The 20,169-nt window shown below is 35.0% G+C and overlaps 1 protein-coding gene across 8 annotated transcripts in view; it reads right to left on the bottom strand.

Annotated features, from left to right (window-relative positions):
• Positions 1-918: 918 nt before the first annotated feature.
• Positions 919-20,169, bottom strand: part of LOC140970413 (mediator of RNA polymerase II transcription subunit 15a-like) — a 24,842-nt gene continuing 5,591 nt past the window's right edge. For 3 of the 8 annotated variants that reach the window (XM_073432180.1, XM_073432151.1, XM_073432194.1), the window contains 11 exons: positions 13,354-13,507; positions 12,358-12,469; positions 12,057-12,177; positions 8,177-9,535; positions 6,946-7,013; positions 6,283-6,357; positions 4,657-6,021; positions 4,216-4,557; positions 2,787-2,984; positions 2,604-2,692; positions 919-1,633 (listed from right to left, as the gene is read on the bottom strand). In XM_073432180.1, coding sequence (XP_073288281.1) covers positions 1,426-1,633; positions 2,604-2,692; positions 2,787-2,984; positions 4,216-4,557; positions 4,657-6,021; positions 6,283-6,357; positions 6,946-7,013; positions 8,177-9,535; positions 12,057-12,177; positions 12,358-12,469; positions 13,354-13,507 — 4,091 coding nt within the window. In that variant the 3' untranslated portion in view covers positions 919-1,425. The remainder of the gene's footprint in view (positions 1,634-2,603; positions 2,693-2,786; positions 2,985-4,215; positions 4,558-4,656; positions 6,022-6,282; positions 6,358-6,945; positions 7,014-8,176; positions 9,536-12,056; positions 12,178-12,357; positions 12,470-13,353; positions 13,508-20,169) is intronic. The other 5 variants (XM_073432162.1, XM_073432171.1, XM_073432201.1 and 2 more) reach the window with 5 other exon arrangements.

Below are 20,169 nucleotides of genomic sequence, written 5' to 3'. Positions count from 1 at the left end.
TTTTTTTTTTTTTTTTTTTCCAATCAGCCCCTGAAGATCTCATGAACATCATGGGACTTTCCAAGAGTTTATTCGTTAGTTTCTTCATTAGTGGTTTGAAACACATAATTTATCATGAATTATTACTTCCTCAACCCACTTGTCTCATGGAATCGTTATATAAAATTTTAGTAGAATTACGCTATATAATTGATTACATGAATTTATTACAACAACGTTATATCGAATATAATTAATATGAAAAATAACTGAAAAAATCCATAATTAGTTACACTTAATATTAGTATCAATTAATAGATAAAGTATGAAAATACAACAGTTGTCATTGGACAATTGAAAGAAATAAACATGTGAAAGGTAATTTTGTTTGTTCACAATTAGAAACTTTTCTATCATCCATAATTTTATAGGTTTATTAGTTACACTTAAATTAAATTAAATTAAATTAAATTACATATAAATATATAAATACAGATAGCGATTGAGTTTTGAAACCAAGATTGAATATTTTCATCCATTTCAATTATTTAAGATATAAACTTGATTTTATGAATTTCCCTAGAATTTACATATCTTATTCACCTATTAATGGTACTAGTTGATATCTCCGCTGATCATCAAAATACTAGCCTATATTTTGATATATTCGAAGGATAGTGAACATAATAGTTAGGAAAAAATGAAGCTTAATAAATTATTAATTTTTATTAACGTGGCTTCAACACTTTAATTTGAAGTTTTGTGTATAAATTATGTATCATTAAAATATCATTAACAATTTGACATAGATTTATCACTGTAGTAGATAATATTTATTTCCAGAAGTATCGTTCAATGATCACAATGTTTACAAAGGATGCAGTCTTACTCCAGAGTTATATTTGTCTGCAAATCAGCAGAGGTAATATTCGAAGTTAGTTGTATTCATCATAATCGAAGGCCTTAAACGATAGAACGTAATTCGTAAATATAATTCTTAATATATAGGAAAAACAATCTCACTCAACTAAGCACTGAAATTCCAATCGATTCAAAATTCCAAATTCCGATCATGCATTAATATCTATCTATCCAGCATCTGTTCTCGGACTTCCTGAAAGGAATAATTCTTTACAACTGAATAAAAAAAAAAGTTAAAGCAAAGATTTGTAAATTTAGAGCTCTAAAGAAACAAACCATGTTCACTTGTTTAGTTATACATGTTTACATTATGCACAACACGTATTATATATAAAAATTGATATATTTTTTATCCTTAGAGAAGTATTCCAAGGGTCGAACAAGTTGAAATTACCCATCCAACGTTTTGATTATCACCACAAAGTACATTTGTACATGGTCTACCATTTTTACTGGCAAATATAAGAAATCAGCAGCATCACTGTTTTTCACGAGCCATTTTCTTGCATGAGTCGATCATTATAATCATGCCGTACTCAAGCAGTCCTCCCATGTCCCATATTTTGAGCTGAAGGTTCCTCCTCCACTTTGCTGTGCATATTCGGAAATAACAGCACGAGCACAGATGTCCCAAGTCCTAGCTATCTCCCCGAGCGACATAGGTTGGGCTAGAGTTCGGAGAGAGATGCTAAATCTTGATTTGGCCTTTCTGGAGAGGTCTTCATATTCTTTACTGGATATGGACAAATTTGGAATCGATCATACTCGAAATATCGGTGAAAACGGTAGACTCAAGTAAAATAGGCGGTCACATCTATTTCAGAATACAAAATGTACGGATTCAGTGAACACCCCAACCCCACCTAAAAAAAAAATTCTCCAGTCAGCACTTCTCATTCCTCTCCCAATTGGTGAGTGGTGACCAATTTCAAGATCGCAGTAGACTACATATTTAGTAATTTTAAAAGCATTTACCTAAACTTCGCTCATCAATTGGAATTTGGGGTACCTCTAGCTATCATATCATATCTAACAGCCTTGTCTAGGAAGATCAATACTGAAACTAAATGCTTCTTGAGACATGGTCGATCAGATGTTTAAGATGGTTTTCAGCACACCTCTTGCAAGGTATATTGACAGTCAGAATCGTTTAGAATTCACAACTACTCTGAAGCAGTGGCAGCTTATGGACAGAGGAAAATATCTCACAAACTGTCACACAGAGCCCAGTAGCTTTGAACCATGGGTTCGCGTTTCACAACAAGCCAAGTTTGCTACACCTTCTGGTATTGGAGTCAGGGGACTTTATAAACGACTCAGGAGAGTTTGGATGCTTCATTACTGCTCTAATATATCCCATTCATACCACGTCACTACATCTAATATGCTAACGTGAGACTTAACAGTTCTTTTTACCACAAATGGGATCTTCTAATACATGCATGTGCTTGAAATTCTTTAAACTAACACGGTCATTTAATTTTCTTGATACCTGCAAACACCATTAATGGTTTTTGTTGACTATAAAAAGATTGCAACAGTAAAGCCTTTTTGCTTGTTAAGTAGGCAAAATGAATCCCATGACTTGCAGATGATAAAGATTAACCAATAATAACAGTATCGATGATAATGATGAAGATGATTAACAAATGAAACTGGATGGCCAAGTAGACAGAAGAGTGCATACTCCATTGAATTCTCACCTGACTTCAACTGGAAACTTGTCCAAAAGTATAGGAGAGCAATTTGGATAGTTGTTGGGAACTAACAACCTTAAAGGTTGAATCGGTGACTGCATTTTGTCAAAACCACGATGTAAATCAGGGATGCAAGTTAGGGAAACTGAAATATAGTAAAAAAAGGATCCATATGGTATAAAAGCTCACCATTTGCGCTGAAGCATATTGTGACTTCAGATTTGGACTCAGTGCCACAGCACTGAAAGAACACTTCACAATAATTCCTCCACCACCTTCAGCCGCAGCAGCAACTGCAGTTGGATCAACATCTTCACATATATATACAGCAGTATCTATAAGTCGCTGATTAATTTCATGTAACTCTTCTTCAAGTGCGTGGTTAGCCTACAAACAATAATAAATCTTGTCATTATTAGATCCGATAATATTCTACTTGACAATATATTTAAGTTAGGCACAACAAAATTTCATGAACAATGCACTTATAATGAACTAAGAAATATCAATACAACAGAAGGTTGATTTATTAAAAAGATTATAGCCATGCACATGCAAGGGCAGAAGGCCCAACATGCAAACATGAAGTTTTGCTAGCACATCTGCTCATGGTATTTCAATGATCATTTAACATCACAAAGGACAGTAAACAGTCTGAGGAAAAAACATTCAAGTTTAACTTTAGGCAACTATTTTCCTGGATTGTATCAGGTCGGTTCATCTCAATAAATTTTAAAAAGTGGACTGATGGAATAAAAAAGAAAAGAAAAAAGAACAAAACCTATAAGATTTGGGTTAAGAATATACTAGTAAATGATAAATCACCATACAAAACCTAAAATATTGCAAAATCAAACTCATTGAAGCCCGCTGACCATCCCCCGCCACTGTAGCTGAAGGATGGTAATTTAGGATTTGCCGCATTGGGATTCCTTCAAACCCTAACATATAAAATCATAAGTACCCAAAGATAGTTCGAATTTTAGTGAGACTTAATAATAATAATAATGATAATAATGATAATAATAATGATAATAATAATAATAATAATAAGACATGCAACACTCGCATAGGCCGCGCCTTGTGGCCAAACATGTAGGTGTGCACCTCTTCAACGGCAATGTTCCTGGGGTGCCTCCAGGTGGACTGAGTTGCACATGAAGAACCTGAAGATCAAGGCATGACTGTAGCAACACAGGTGCTAACATAATTGTCAGCTTTCATGAATACTCATGTAAGATTTAGTTAATAAATGCATTTATCGGTATTCCACTAAGCAGCATCGTTGCAAGAGCCAAAACAACCATATCTACATGGAAGTATAATAATTTCATGATTCTAAAATTTCATGGGAATATTCACCACAATTTTGATTTATATGTGACATTCATGAGCGGCATTCTGTTTTTGATAACCTTGAAACATAACAAAAAGACGGAAGACTGTGCATAGCATGAGATCACAGCAAAATTGCTAAATAATCTTAATTAAAGTGCTCATAGCATGAGATCACAGCAAAATTGCTAAATAATTTTATTAAATGCTAAGTTCAAAAGTAAATTTTGCAGATCAATAGCTCCTGCACTGAAATAAAAAATCAAGTAAAAGTAGGAAACACCTCAATCCTTGGCCTCTTGACACTCGATGCCCCAGTGGACTCTCCATCAGATTCACTTCCATTTATATGCCTGACATTATCACTCACACTGCAGGTAGATGAAACAACATTGGATGGCATTGCACTTGTATAACGTCTCATTTTCTTGGTTCCACCAGGTCCATCTTGCGTAAAAAAGTTTCGGGCCTGAAGACGACATTTAGTCATAGCAACCAAATCTTCACCTACTGCAGCCCGTGATCCATTTCCTGGAGCAGATCCTGCAATTCTGTCAACCATACTGACAACTGAGCTGATGTCGCTAACAGATGCACTTAATGCTTTCTGAGACATAGATTTCACCTGATAAAAAGAACCAGCATATATAAATCAAATTTACAAGAGGAGGTGGTAATGAGGTTCATTCAAAAAATGGAGCGTCACAAAAGAAATTCCACAAACCACTTTGATTAAGCGTTCAAGTGGCTGTTCCACAACATTATTGTTTCCGGAAACAATTGTTGATGCCGCACCATGAGTGCCATCAGGGCTGGTGAATTCTGCAAGCAAAGGTGAGGCTGATATCCCAGGAGTCCCAATTGCAAGAGATTGGGCTGGTCCAGATGCTCCAGCAGTTGAATTGTGCACAATGTTTCCAGCATTTGACAGCGATGAAACACCAGGATTGATTTTCTCAGAATCACCTGGCATGGGTGATGGAACCATGGAAGTTGAAGGAGATGGGACGATGAAAGGAGAATTTGCTGATTGCAAAGGGGTTCCAGCTTTGACATGAGATGCCTGAAGATTCTGTTGGTCAAGTTGTGGTGAAGGATGAAGACTAATTTGAGGGGATCCACCCTGAAGGACCTGAGGAGAAGAAATTGAGAACGGAGTTCCAGATTTCATGTGGGGGTGATGATATGATTGCCGTTGGCCAGAGGAAGTATGTTGCTGGATAACTCCTGATTTGCTACTTATCTGGTGTCTCATCTTTATATCATTGGTGTCATTAATCTGATTAAGCTGCATCATTTGCTGAGCAGTTAACTGTGAAGTTGACTGCTGAGTTGTTTGCTGCTGAATCAACTGCTGTCTCTGCATATATTGTTGCTGCATCTGCCTCTGCTGATACTGCTGTTTCACTTGCTGCGTTGGAAAAATTTGTTGCTCTGGTTTTATTTGATGGGGTTGGAGTATGTTAGAATTTGACTGCAGGGGATTCATATTTGATGGCATTGCTGTTAGACCATTTTGTGATGATATTGAGTTAATATTCATTTGCTGTGCGCCAGTTACCAAATTTTGTTGCAGAGAACTCATAGGTACTTGTTGAATTGAGTTGAGAGAATTGCCTTGTCCAGGTTCAACATTTGAGCCAGGCTGGAGTGTATCCATCATGTTTTGACGGGAATTTGAGATAGCAGACACAGAAGGTAACGAGTTGTGCGGCAAGTTGTTCAAATTGTTCTGCTGTGCAGTCGTCACAGAATTCTGTCCATTTATTGGCTGCATCTGAGAATTCATTTGATTCTCTGGGATATGCATCTGAGAAATTTGAGGTTGTGGCTGCTGAGATTGTTGCATAGCAGGCAAGTGAGGCTGGGGGATCTGCCCTTGATGCAAAGAAGAAACAGGCTTCCGTGGCCTGTTCGAATTAAGAACATTGACAATCTGCTTCTCAACGCCAACAATCTTTTCCTTGTGAGAATGGTTAACTTCATTCTTGTTAGTTTGGAGAAACATTAACAAACGTTCCAACATAAGCTTATAAAATCTGAGCTTGTCAAGTTGCTCATTCTTAGGCTGTTGAGGAAGGGAATCATGCTGCAATGCAGGAAATCACGCAATATCATTAAAAAGGAGAACCAGGAAAGGTTGGGGGTGGTGGACCAGAATGTGAAAAAATGAGAAAATTGAGCTCATTAGATTTAATTTTTCAGAAGCTACAGAGCAGACAAAATTTAGCCTCAATAAGAAATAAACAAGAACATAAACATTGATCATTTAGTTCAAGTCATTTTGGAGATAAATAAGTTTAAACATTGATCAAATAAAGCATAACAAGTAAAGGAATAAATTGTCTACCTGCTGCAACTTAGCAGCCATTCGCTGGTACATCTCGTTTAAATCAGGAAAATACATCTCATTCATGGTTTTGATCTGCAGACAAGTTTTGGCAGTTTCAGATTCAAAATAAAGCTTTTCAAGGGAGAAATAATGAGGAAACATGATATACAAAATATTTGACCGGAAAAATAATGAGGAAACATGATATACCATGTGGGTAAGATGGCAAGCACTAGCTCAAGGTACATACCTAGTGTCAAGGCACAAATAGAAGTGTGAACCTTATCAAACATGGGAGCACCAATTATATATATTTTTTTATCAAAATTTAGAAATATGAAGAAAGTTGTATATAGGATATAACATGTTATTACAAAACCATTAGACAACAATAAAGCAAATATTTTACACAGTACATGCAGATATGAATGATTACTACACTAAATTTCAGTTAATTACAAAATCTTTTTATTCCAGACGCACTTAAAACACCCCACCCTAGCATTATGTGCCTTGGCATTTCCCTAGGTGCAAAGATTAGGAGTACGACTATTTTATATGTTGTCAGTAAAACACAAGAACTAAGTTTTGGAGAACCATCTGTATCACATCACGGGGCTAATCAGTTTCCCAGGAAGTAAATCATATTGGAAATTAATGTATAAATGGCAAATGCTGTACCTTTTGATAAACCTCTTCTTGCCAGTCCCCGCCATTAGAATTTCCAGTCTGTGATGAATCTAAAGATGCTACAATGATGCACATTAGCTATCTGAATTGGATTAAAGCCAAAAAAGCTTGTACATATGTTAGTAGTGCATGTATGGAGACATTTATCAAGACAAAGATAAGAAATGCAACAATGCAAGGCATGATCCATGACTGATTTCAAAATAAAAACACTCTTATGTTGTTTTGAGAGTAAATAAAATAATACATGCATCAGAATTCTTATTTGAAAAATAAACATGAGGGAAATAAAGAAAATTTAGGGCCATGTATATTGTCATGAGATAAGCTTTTTTACAGGTTGAGATACCTAAATCAATAAGGAAACAAACCATTACAAAATCTTAAAATAATTAGAAATATTATTTTGAAAATCTCAAGTTGATGCACATGATTTCATATCCTTTAAGTTTGGATAATACTGTGATAATCCTACTTAAAATGTTTTTTCGTTTGTTTGCAACCACCTCAGATTCAATAGGTAACAAATTTAAGTACCATGAAGTTTCCAAATTATATGAAAATCAACATATGAATCTTTTTTCTTTCGTACTACGTGATAATCTAGGTAAGAACAAGAAGTAAAACTGCTAGTTGCTTTAGACTAAGTTTAGAAGTTGGAAGAGAGAAGAAGGGGAGAGAAAAGAAAAGAAGAGAAAAACAATAATTTTACTTTTCCTTCCATTTCCACCCACATTTGGAAGGACAATTTAACTTATACCACATTTTCCTTTCATTTTCTTCCATTAAAAACTCTCAAACAATCAAAGTTTTTAAATTGCATTTCCATTTTTTTCTTTCCAAATCCCAACTCCCAAACTAAGCCTTAAGTAACTTTACAAAGCAATAACCCATTGATAAAACAAAAAGAGTATATGGCTCTTAATCTTATATTTACCAACATGAAACAACTAGACAGAATAGCATACTTTAAATTACATTAAAACAAGAAAGAGTATATGGCTCTTAGTCTTATATTTATCAACATGTTAATATCATTATAATAAAATATTGTTTCCGATCAAAAAAAAAAAATTATCAACATGAAACTACCCAGAATAGCATGCTTATGTAAAAAGAAAAGGCAAAGCAAATAGGTCACTTAACATAATACCACTTAACATAATACCATGTCAGGCAACAATGAACATGTATTGGAAACACCTTAACATCATACACTTACTTAGAGGAACCTCTGGAATGATTCTTTGAGACTGTAACAACTGCTTCTGTTGATCAATAGTATTATGTGGTTGAAGCAAGGGACCAGACGTTTGAATCCTTTGTTGCATGTCTCTTTGCAATGGATTTACCTGCTGTTGCAAGCCTAATTGCTGTTGCAGTTGGCCTTGTTGTGACTGGATCTGTGACATCAGTTGCTGTTGCGGTGGTTGTGACAGTGTCTGATGAGCTTGGTTAGGTAAACAGTTTGCCATGTTCTGTTGCATTTGCTGCTGCACTGAGACCTTGGATTGTTGCAACATATGGACTGACTGTGGATTAGGCTGCAAGCTGGAGCCACCATTCTGAATTCCAACCATTTGCTGCTGTTGGAAACCAGATAAATTAGTTTGAGAGCCTAACTGCTGCTGATGCACATTCTGGAGGTTATTCTGCTGCCCAGATGACAGCTGCTGATGCATATTTGGAAGGTTGTTTTGCTGATTAATTGTCTGCGGTGGTTGAAGGCTAGTGATATTGTTTTGCTGAGCCATAATCCTTTGTTGTTGTTGATGCTGCTGCTGTGCATCAAGGGCATTGTTTTGCTGCCCAATCAGTTGATTCTGTTGCATGTTTGAAGCATTTGGCTGCTGTCCACTAAGCTGTTGCGGTTGGTGTTGCTGTGCAGGTAGAACTGAATGCTGAGGCAAAGAAGTTTGCTGCTGATGAATGACAGAAGGCTGCTGCTGCCGGAGGACCGATTGCTGCTGCTGCTGCTGAAGCATAGATTGAGCTGACTGTTGAAGAGACTGCTGCTGATTTTGCTGAAGAGTAGATGAAGCTGATGATTGCCTCAAAGAAGGCTGCATAACAGCCTGCTGAGAGGATTGGAGCTGACCTGGTTGTAAAAGGGGCTGCTGCTGCTGCTGTATCTGAGCTTGCATAAGAGATTGTGGGACAGTTCCTTGTTGGAACTTTTGCTTCATAAGGTGGTGTTGTAGCTGCTGGTTGTACGGATATTGCTGCGAATTTTGAGATTGTTGCTGTTGATCCTGTGATGCAACTTGTTGTTGCCTCCCCATCTGTCTCTGAGAGTTGGCAAACATATTGGATGGCATACTTTGCCCCATAGAATTCCCTACTACATTTTGAGTTACATTAGACATGTTCTGTATATTTTGCATGTTAGGATTCTGACTAGACACATTAGGCACAGTGCCCTGAGACATGCCACCACCAGGGAGCTGGGCTCCAGTTGATGTGAGGTTATTCTGAATATTCTGGGATAATAGCTGTTGGCGCACTTGAGATTGATTGGAAACCATAGTCATAGGTAGCGACTGCACCTGATTTTGCATTTGAGACTGCATTGTCTGAGAAGCTGGGAAAGTCAAGGAAAAACACATGGACATTGTTATAATCACCATAACGAATCAAAAATCAAAGGAAAAAGAAGAGGTTGCGAATGTGAAGGCAGTTCAAGAAACAAAAATAAAGCACCACTTCATAAGAAAGAAAACTAATATTTGGATGCATTATATCCATTGATGTGATATGTCAACTCACAACCCAGAGAAAAATGAATCACAAAGGATTACAAGCAATACATAGGCACTGATATTGACTCAATGAATAAAATAAAGAAAATGAATTATATAACAGCAAAAGTGATAACACTCTTCTAAACTGGTAGTGCTTAACAAAATTTTAGGTACAGAAAAACTGGAAAAACAATCTAAAATTATCGACTTTAGGCAACATGACGTGAAGAACAATAAAAAAAATAGCAGACAAGTAGCAGTCGCACAGTTTTGCACGCGAAACCATCATGATTTGAACAGCTTCATCCATAAAATAAACACTGGATTGCTGGAGTCGAGACATTTCACACGACTTATTGGAGCAAGAAACAACAGTAGGGAATCTGAGAGAAGTGCTCACTTTGATAATTTCCTAATTTTCATAACAATGGTACAAATCTTTTTTATATGCTGAAATAACTAAAGCCATGAAGAGAAAACCTATTGAGAAACCTAAATAATTATAAAACCCTGATTAAGTTAACTAAATAAGCATATTACATATTCCAAAGTAGATCGATGTATTTTTCAATATTCCCCCTCAAACTGAGATATAATATTCTAGCTTTAAAGTTAGGACGAATATAATACTACCATATGGCTGTCCAATACTCATCAGCATACATCACCAACCAAAACAATTCTGCTAAAGAGATTCAAGAAAGTTAATTGGCACCCCATGCCGCTCAATCGTGCAAAAGAATCCTCCACCATGGATAGTCGGCTATACTTTGCACATCTCACATTGTGGTTACTCTTCAACAATAATCGACATTATATGATATTTGTCTAGGAACGTAGTCTCTCTTATGCTAAAAAATAAGCACTAAATACTAATTTATCAGTCTATCTCGTATGATATAATCACTCTTACAATATGGAAAGGCATTTTAAATAACTCATCTCATACGCTAGGACATACAGAAACAGCAGAAAAAGGTGATGAAAATTCATCGTTTGGTGAGATGCTGAAACGGGAGTAAAGATTTTCAATTGCTCTATCTACTTGACTTTTTGACTTACAGTTAAAACTTCATTGGAATTATTTTATGAGGATAAAAAACTTTGTCGAAACAAAAGCAGAATTTTTTTTTTGATCTTGAGACCGAATCGGCACGGTGCGGGAAGTCAAGAATTTTGCAAGAAATGTGTTACTCAATTTATTTTTTTTGGATATATCATATATTCTTAGTCAAGATACAGGCATTTAGTACACTAAAAACCCGAATATAAAAGGAAACAAATCTATCCAAAACTTTATATTAATTAAGAAATCCTAATTAATCTCATAAATAAAGAATAATGCCCTTAATAAACTAAAGTGACATTTTCCAACAATCTACTAACAGTTTCATGCAAAATAGAATGTGTTTTTATTAGTTTTAAATAAACATGTTAAAATGCTAATGTGGAATAACACAATCTCCTACTTATACATTGGGTGACAAGATCATTCAAAGATTAATTTACCCAAGGATTCTCCAATTATAAGAGAATATGAGTCCCTGCACATAAGTGACTGATCAAGACTAAGAAGCAATTGGATAAATCCACATTATTGTGAGGGGAGGAGGACTTTCACAAGCTCTCTGTGTTGTTTGGTATTATTATGGGAAGGAAAAAATTCCATTCCCCATCTATGGTATTAAAGATTAAAGTGGTGAGGCATAACTTTGTCGACTTGCTCATGTGTTAATTAAAAAGCAGAGAGAGAGTTTTTTTTATCTGTAGGAATTGAACCTTTACATTGACCGGTTTAAGGTTTGCTTATCATTTGTTTTTTCAAAAAAAAATGGGCCACAATAATGCATATTTTCTAACTCAAGATTCAAACTTTTTCAAAATATGCCTTTCAAATTTCTTAAAAATCGCTCCTCTCGAAGAGGTGGTTATGGTAGTTCTCAGTGCCTCCGTCAACTTCATTACTGTGACTTAACGACAATATAACATCAATTAGTCACATCAGACCTCAAGCGAGAAAAAGAATATGGATGGAAAATGAAGAGTGATGAAAGGAATTATAAGAGCACGTTCAAATTCATAACTAGTAATATAAAGAGCGGAGCAACTACGAGTCATAAAGTGGATCGATACTCAAGCCCAACAGTTAGTTACTAACAAAAGTGAAGTCTCTGGTCTTAAAGGAGAAATAAAACAAAGAGAATACAAGGTTTGATCCCACGAGTACATGTTGAAAACAGTGTCTAGAAAAAAGGCGAGTCTAGGTTCATTCTATCCAGCAACTCAGTTATCAAATGGAGAAAGTTGCTAAAAGCTAATAACAAGTAAATGAACAAAGTCGAGTTCATAAATTTTTATCACCTGGATCTTGGGGATTTTTGCTATTGCTTGCAGTATTGGGTTGAAGAGGATTGGTCATAGGATTTTGGGATTTAGTCTCCATTGTCAGCATCTTCAAAGAAATCTTTCTCAAGTAATCTGACTGCAAAAAGTCGATGCGGAAATTGTTTAAAAGTGACTACCCACGGAACTGACATCAGAATTAAGAGAGATTAAAATTAAAAAAAAAACAAATTTTAGGAGAGCTGGTAGGTCAACAAAGCCACAAGTGTAAAGTTATACGTAATGCATGGGGAAAAAATAAAGGCAAGGACCAAATTACTTGACTTGTTGCTGCAGTGTAAATCTTCTCCTCAAACCTCATGGCTATTTTCTTAAGTTCCTGCAGTCCCTCTGGGCCAGAAAAAGGAAGATGCCTCTTCAAGGTCTCCATTCTATGCATTTTTAATATCAATGTCATCAGCTAATAGTTCACCAAATAAGAACAGACAAAAATAATTTCTACAAGAACAACTCTATTATTAGGCACATTAACCAAGCAGAGCTTGAGAATTTGAGAGGGCGGAGGGCCTGTTTGGGAACATTCAAGGTTTTTTCTCCATGGACAAGCGACAAGCTATAACTTGTTTTGGATGCCAACTCTGATAATACCAAAAAATGCATCACATTTCATTGTCAATCCAAATTCTCCAGGATATTGAATTTGAAAATGCCCCATATTTGAAAACAGAAATAAAAAGGTTTATGTTTCCCTCTAGAAGTTCTCAATACATTGATTATACTCTTCCATTTAAATTCAATTTCTTCAAACCAATTAACCAAAAAAAGGTAGGGAAAAAACCAGTGGAGCCAATGGTGCCATCCACAGCACTTTCTACTCAATCAACAGTGACAACAATCAGCAGCGATACAAAAAGTAAAAAACAGTCAATTTATGCCAGAAAGAAAGAAGCCCCTTCAAACAAATCAACTATGCATATGCAGAAATCAGACTTTTCTGGGACCGTGTTATTATGTCTCTCAAGTAATAACCTTGTACACAGAAAAACGAGTTGAATGTTACTAGGATTTGCTTCTTGCCACTTCTTCTGTTTTCTTTTACTCTAGCTTGAAATATCCCAACTTAATGCATGCATAATTCAACATGAAAAATATGTGAAATGCACAAGTAAATCAAGATTCAACATAAACATTCACTGAAATTTCGTTTTCGTCAGAATTACCTATCAAACTAGCAAACCAAATTTCCCTCAAACTAACACTTTCAATCAATATAATGTATAAAGTAACAAGGATATAAAATGTAAGAGAATTTTACATCTTGTTAACAATTCTCTGCCTAGAATCCGCTTGAAGCTGATTCCTCCAGTCACCAGCTTCCATTCCAGGAGGCACCACCGATTCACTACTCATAGATTGACCCGGAATCTGCAACTGGGCCTGGGCTGCGCGCCAATTATTGCTATCCATTTCTTGTTTTTATCGCTTATATGATTACCAAACCAACAACCCACAAACTGTAATCATCAATAATCACGCCCACCAGGACGAATTTAATTGTTTTCAATATGTGATAATTATATCAATATCAAAAACAAAACAAGGGATATCATTAATTACGAGAGGAAAATTCGAAACATCGAGAAAAGAAAAGGCGACCGGCCAGTAGAGCGAAACGATACTTAAATCAAGTTGAAACCACCGGGGACGAAGTTTCCACCGTCGTGATTCAACGCAGTGGAAGTCAATGACGTGGGGAGTTGGGTTGATTGTGAGAGAATCAATCAATCGAGGAAAACAAGGAATATATGTATAGGCTTTGTTTGTATTCGAACTTCAAAACTTAGGTTTTATTTTTTATTCAAATGCAAGCAAACCCACCAATTATGAAAGCATCCTTGTAATTATCCAACAAAGCCCAAAATTTTTTCAAGTTATTTCTGTTGTGGAAAAGTAAAAATTTACGGTAAAAAATAAAAATCTCAAACTCTCAAAATTATCACATTACACACTTTATAATATTTTTCTCTCAACTCAATTGTGATTTTCTTCACAAATGAGAGATCTATTTATAGAAAATTTTTACAAATAATCCAAAAATAAAATACATCATCACACACTAATTTTCAATATTCAACACCTAATTTTACCTAATTTTCAACATTCACATTTTCAACACAAATATTTTTCACATTTTTAAATAATTTTTCAACACTCCCCCTTGTGATGATGATCACAATGATTGTCTTCATTACGTGTTTTTATACTGCCTCGTTAAAAACCTTACTAGGAAAAACCCATTGGGATAAAAACCATAGTAAGGGAAAAAGAGTGCAGTCACGTAAACTCCCCCTCATGTTGACACGAACAATTCTTCACAGATTTCGTAGATTGCGCATCCTAATATTATATATATGCTTTCTGAATATTGTCGTAGGAAGTGCCTTTGTGAAGAGATCTGATGAGTTTTCACTTGATTGAATGTGACGAACATCAATACATTTATTCTTCTCAAGCTCCTTGGTGAATGCGAAGAACTTAGGAGGAATATGTTTAGTTCTGTCGCTTTTTATGTATCCTTCTTTCATTTGAGCAACACATGCAGCATTATCTTCATATAGTATCACAGGCTTCTCGTCGAATGATAATCCGCATGAGATTTGGATATGTTGAGTCATTGATTTTAACCACACACATTCACGGCTTGCTTCATGTAGTGCAATAATCTCGGCATGATTTGATGAAGTTGTTACAAGTGTTTGTTTCTGTGAACGCCAAGAAATTGCAGTGCCTCCACGAGTAAATACATATCCAGTTTGAGAACGTGCTTTGTGTGGATCAGATAAGTATCCAGCATCGGCATAACCAATTATACTTGGATTAGCATCTTTTGAATACAAAAGTCCCAAGTCTGTCGTTCCTCGTAGATAACGGAATATATGTTTAATTCCGTTCCAATGTCTCTTTGTTGGATATGTGCTAAATCTTGCCAATAAATTTACGGCAAAAGATATATCAGGCCTTGTACAATTTGTAAGATACATAAGGGCACCGATAGCACTTAGATATGGTACTTCTGGACCAAGAATATCTTCATCATCTTCACATGGACGGAATGGATCCTTTTCTATGTTTAATGATCTAACAACCATTGGAGTACTTAAAGGATTTGATTTGTCCATATTAAAACGTTTAAGGATCTTTTCTGTATAATTTGTCTGGTGAACAAATATTCCACATTCTTTTTGTTCAATTTGTAAACCCAGACAATACTTGGTTTTTCCAAGATCCTTCATTTCAAATTCTTCTTTCAAGTATGACACAACTTCTTGAATTTCCTTATTTGTTCCAATGATGTTTAAATCATCAACATATACAGCAATAATTACGCATCCGGATGTTGTTTTCTTAATGAAAACACAAGGGCATATTGAATTATTTACATATCCCTTTTTCATCAAGTGATCACTTAGCCTATTATACCACATTCTGCCGGATTGCTTCAACCCATATAATGATCTTAGTAATTTCACAGAATAACATTCTCTGGGTTTTGAACTTTGTGCTTCAGGCATCTTAAATCCTTCAGGGATTTTCATATATATATTACTATCAAGTGATCCATATAAGTAGGCTGTAACAACATCCATAAGACGCATTTCTAAATTTTCAGATACTGCCAAGCTAATCAAATACCGAAACGTAATTGCATCCATCACAGGAGAATACGTTTCTTCATAATCAATTCCAGGCCTTTGAGAAAAACCTTGTGCAACAAGTCGAGCTTTATATCTTACTATTTCATTTTTCTCATTTCGCTTTCGAATAAAAACCCATTTGTATCCAACAGGTTTTACACCTTCAGGTGTAAGGACTATAGGTCCAAAAACATTACGTTTATTTAGCGAATCCAATTCAACCTGGATGGCATCTTTCCATTTTATCCAATCCTGCCGATTTTTACATTCACCAAAAGATTTTGGTTCATGATCTTCATTATCATTTATGATGTCGATTGCCACATTATAAGAAAATATATCATCAATTTCTTCTATATCTTTTCGGTTCCATATTTTTCCAGTATTAATATAATTGATAGAGATTTCATGATTCTCGTCAGTTTGTGGTTCTGACAAAACATTTTCATCATCATGTGTTTCTTCAGGAACATCATTCTCTATTTTGTGATCATTATGTGTTTCTTCAGGAACATCATTCTCTATTTTGTGATCATTGTGTTTCTCTATGAATTTTCTTTTTCGAGGATTTTTATCCTTGGAACCAACTGGCCTTCCACGCTTCAGGCGTTTAATGACATCATGACTATCTTCAATTTGTTTCTTCGGAATTTCAATTCGAGCAGGGGCATTTGCAGCATGTATATATGATTTAGTTACCCCTTTTGTGTCTGCAAATGCATCTGGTATTTGATTTGCTATTCTTTGCAAGTGCACAATTTGCTGTACATCTTTTTCACATTGTTTTGTTCTTGGATCCAGATGTAACAATGATGATACATACCATGTAATTTCTTTTTCGGTATGTTTCTGTTCTCCCCCTAACATTGGGAAGATTTCCTCATTAAAATGACAATCAGCAAAACGTGCTGTGAACACGTCGCCTGTCTGTGGTTCAAGATATCGAATGATCGATGGACTATCATAACCAATATAAATTCCAATCTTTCTTTGAGGTCCCATTTTCTTTCGTTGAGGTGGTGCAATAGGCACATACACCATACATCCAAAAATTCTCAGATGAGAAATGTCTGGTTCTTTACCAAATGCAAGCTGCAATGGGGAGTATTTATGATATGCACTTGGTCTGATGCGAATTAATGAAGCAGCATGTAAAATTGCATGTCCCCATATAGAAATAGGGAGCTTTGTTTTCATAATCATTGGTCTAGCAATCATTTGCAGACGTTTAATCAATGATTCAGCCAATCCATTTTGAGTATGTACATGAGCAACAGGATGCTCAACAATGATTCCCATAGACATACAATAATCATTGAAAGTCTGGGAAGTAAATTCACCAGCATTATCAAGTCTAATTTTCTTGATTGTATAATCGGGAAATTGATTCCTCAATTTTATTATTTGAGCAAGTAATCTTGCAAATGCAACATTTCGAGTTGACAATAAACATACATGTGACCATCTGCTGGAGGCATCAATCAATACCATAAAGTATCTGAATGGTCCACATGGTGGATGGATTGGTCCACAAATATCACCCTGAATACGTTCAAGAAACATTGGTGATTCAGTTTGGATTTTGGCTGGTGATGGTCTTATAATAAGTTTTCCAAGAGAACATGCTTTACATTGAAACTTATTATTCTGAAAGATCTTCTGGTCTTTCAACGGATGACCATGTGTATTTTCTATAATTCTTCGCATCATTGTTGAACCAGGATGTCCTAATCGATCATGCCAATTGTTTAATATTGAAGAATTATCAACTACCATGTTTGATTCAATGGGACTTATATGTGTATAATGCAATCCAGTAGGGAGCATTGGTAGTTTTTCAATCACATATTTCTTTCCTGATTTATATGTGGTAAGACACATATATTTCTCATTCCCTTCATTCATTGTTTGAGTATCATACCCATGAGAGTATATATCATTAAAACTCAACAAATTTCTTTTCGATTGTGGTGAATACAAAGCATCATTAATCAAAAATTTTGTACCATTAGGTAACAAAAATTGTGCTTTACCACAACCTTTAATCAAGTCTACAGGACTTGCTATTGTATTCACCATTGTTTTTGTTGGTTTTAGTTCCAAGAAATATCTTTTATCTCGGAGGATAGTGTGCGTTGTACCACTATCGGGTATGCAAACTTCAGCTTTGCTCATAGCATTTTTCATATTTGAACTTCAAAAAATATGCATTGAAAAAAAATTAATGACAATACATATTTAAATATAACACATATCATAATTGTACAATAAAACATTATCATATAAATACATGAAAAATAAATTATTGTACATTTATATTCTACCACTATATTGTTCATTTTCAGAGAAATCATTGAGAAAATCTGCAGCATCAATATTGTTCATTTCTATCCCACCAACATATTGATCATTTCCAGAGAAATCATTCATAAAATCAGCAGCATCAAAATGAGTTGAATCACTCAAACGGTCACTTCGCTCAGTGAAGTTGGTCTCCTTTTCTTTCCCCTTTATCGATTCTTTATAAAGTTTGCAAAGATGCTCAGGGGCTCGACAAATACGAGACCAATGTCCTGGAGTACCGCATCTGAAACAAGAACTTTCAAATCTTTTCGAGTGATTTTCATTAACACTCATGTTTTCTTGATGCCTTTTCTGTGGATGGTTTGGGACGTTATTTTGAGATGAGTTATAGAAATAACTATCTCGATTATTTTCAAAACCACGGCCGCGTCCACGACCACGACCACTTCCTCGTCCACGTCCACGTCCACGACCTCGACCTCGACCTCGACCTCGACCAAAACCTTGTCTTTGAATTTGATTTTGGTTTCCAGGTTTAAATTCATTTTTACTTACAGCATTTACTTCTGGAAATGCTGTTGATCCAGTGGGTCGGGACTGATGATTTCTCATTAATAGCTCGTTGTTCTTTTCCGCCACAAGAAGACAGGCGATGAGTTCAGAATATCTCGCAAATCCACGCACTCTATATTGTTGCTGTAGTGTTATATTTGATGCGTGAAACGTGGAAAATGTTTTTTCAAGCATTTCCGATTCTGTAACCTCATGTCCACAAAATTTTAACTGCGAGATTATTCTATACATCGCTGAATTGTAATCACTGACTTTTTTAAAGTCTTGGAATCTTAACATATTCCATTCATCACGGGCGGTCGGAAGTATAACTTCCCTTATATGTTCAAATCTCTCTTTTAATCCTTTCCACAGAGCCATGGGATCTTTTTCGATGAGATATTCACATTTTAAACCTTCATCAAGGTGTCGTCGTAAAAATATTATAGCTTTTGCTTTTTCTTGTGATGAAGATATACCATTTTCTTTAATGGTCTCGCTTAGACCCAATGACTCAAGATGCATTTCTACATCAAGAGTCCATGGCATATAGTTTTTCCCAGTAATATCAAGAGCGATGAATTCGAGCTTTGCCAAGTTTGCCATGGTGGTACTAAAAATTACGATGCATTTTATTAGTTAATGAATATTGCAATACAAAGTAATGGATAAACAACAAGTACAAGTATTCGTAAAAATAAAGAAAACACACGAGGAGGATATTCTCCGATAAATACAAGACTGGTGAGTATGATAACCAAAATAATTAAAAATAACCTCGTGAAAGCCATCTTCTTTTTTCTTTGAAAATTTGATGAAGAATAATTTCTAGAGAAGAAGAGAAAGTTGGAGTGATTGAATGTATTTGTGAGATTGTATTTATAGAGCAAAAAATAGCCGTTTTGTTACCGTTTATTACCGTTGGTGTATAAAAAATAAATGTATGTATTTGTATAATTTTATGGTAATAATATGGTGTATATAATATTAGTCATATTTAAATAATTATGAATATCATATCACATTATTATAATTAGGTGTCATAAGTTATTTTGTTTAAAAACCTTATAGGCTTTTATACTTGTCGTATCCCTTACAGGAAGTGTGGGATGTCGTCTTAACATCCTCCCAGGATTTATAACAAGTTTATGAAAAAATTATTTTTATTATTTCTAATAATAACATTATATTATATATTAAATATATAAACAATAAATAAATAACAGTAAAATAAATATTATTACTTTTGTTACCTTTTTCTTCTGTTCGGAGCTTGGAAAAATATGGAAGACTTTTAGAGCTTCGTGCTGATAACGTGTTGTGAAAAAGTAAAAATTTACGGTAAAAAGTAAAAATCTCAAACTCTCAAAATTATCACACTACACACTTTATAATATTTTCTCTCAACTCAATTGTGATTTTCTTCACAAATGAGAGATCTATTTATAGAAATTTTTTACAAATAATCCCAAAATAAAATACACCATTACCTACATTATCACACACTAATTTTCAATATTCAACACCTAATTTTACCTAATTTTCAACATTCAACATTCACATTTTCAACACAAATATTT

The sequence above is a fragment of the Primulina huaijiensis genome, chromosome 2, assembly GCF_012295235.1.
Source record: "Primulina huaijiensis isolate GDHJ02 chromosome 2, ASM1229523v2, whole genome shotgun sequence".
In the NCBI taxonomy this organism is placed as follows: domain Eukaryota; kingdom Viridiplantae; phylum Streptophyta; class Magnoliopsida; order Lamiales; family Gesneriaceae; genus Primulina; species Primulina huaijiensis.
The sequence above is the reverse complement of the archived record's forward strand: the minus strand, read 5'-3'. Positions and strand labels throughout refer to the sequence as shown.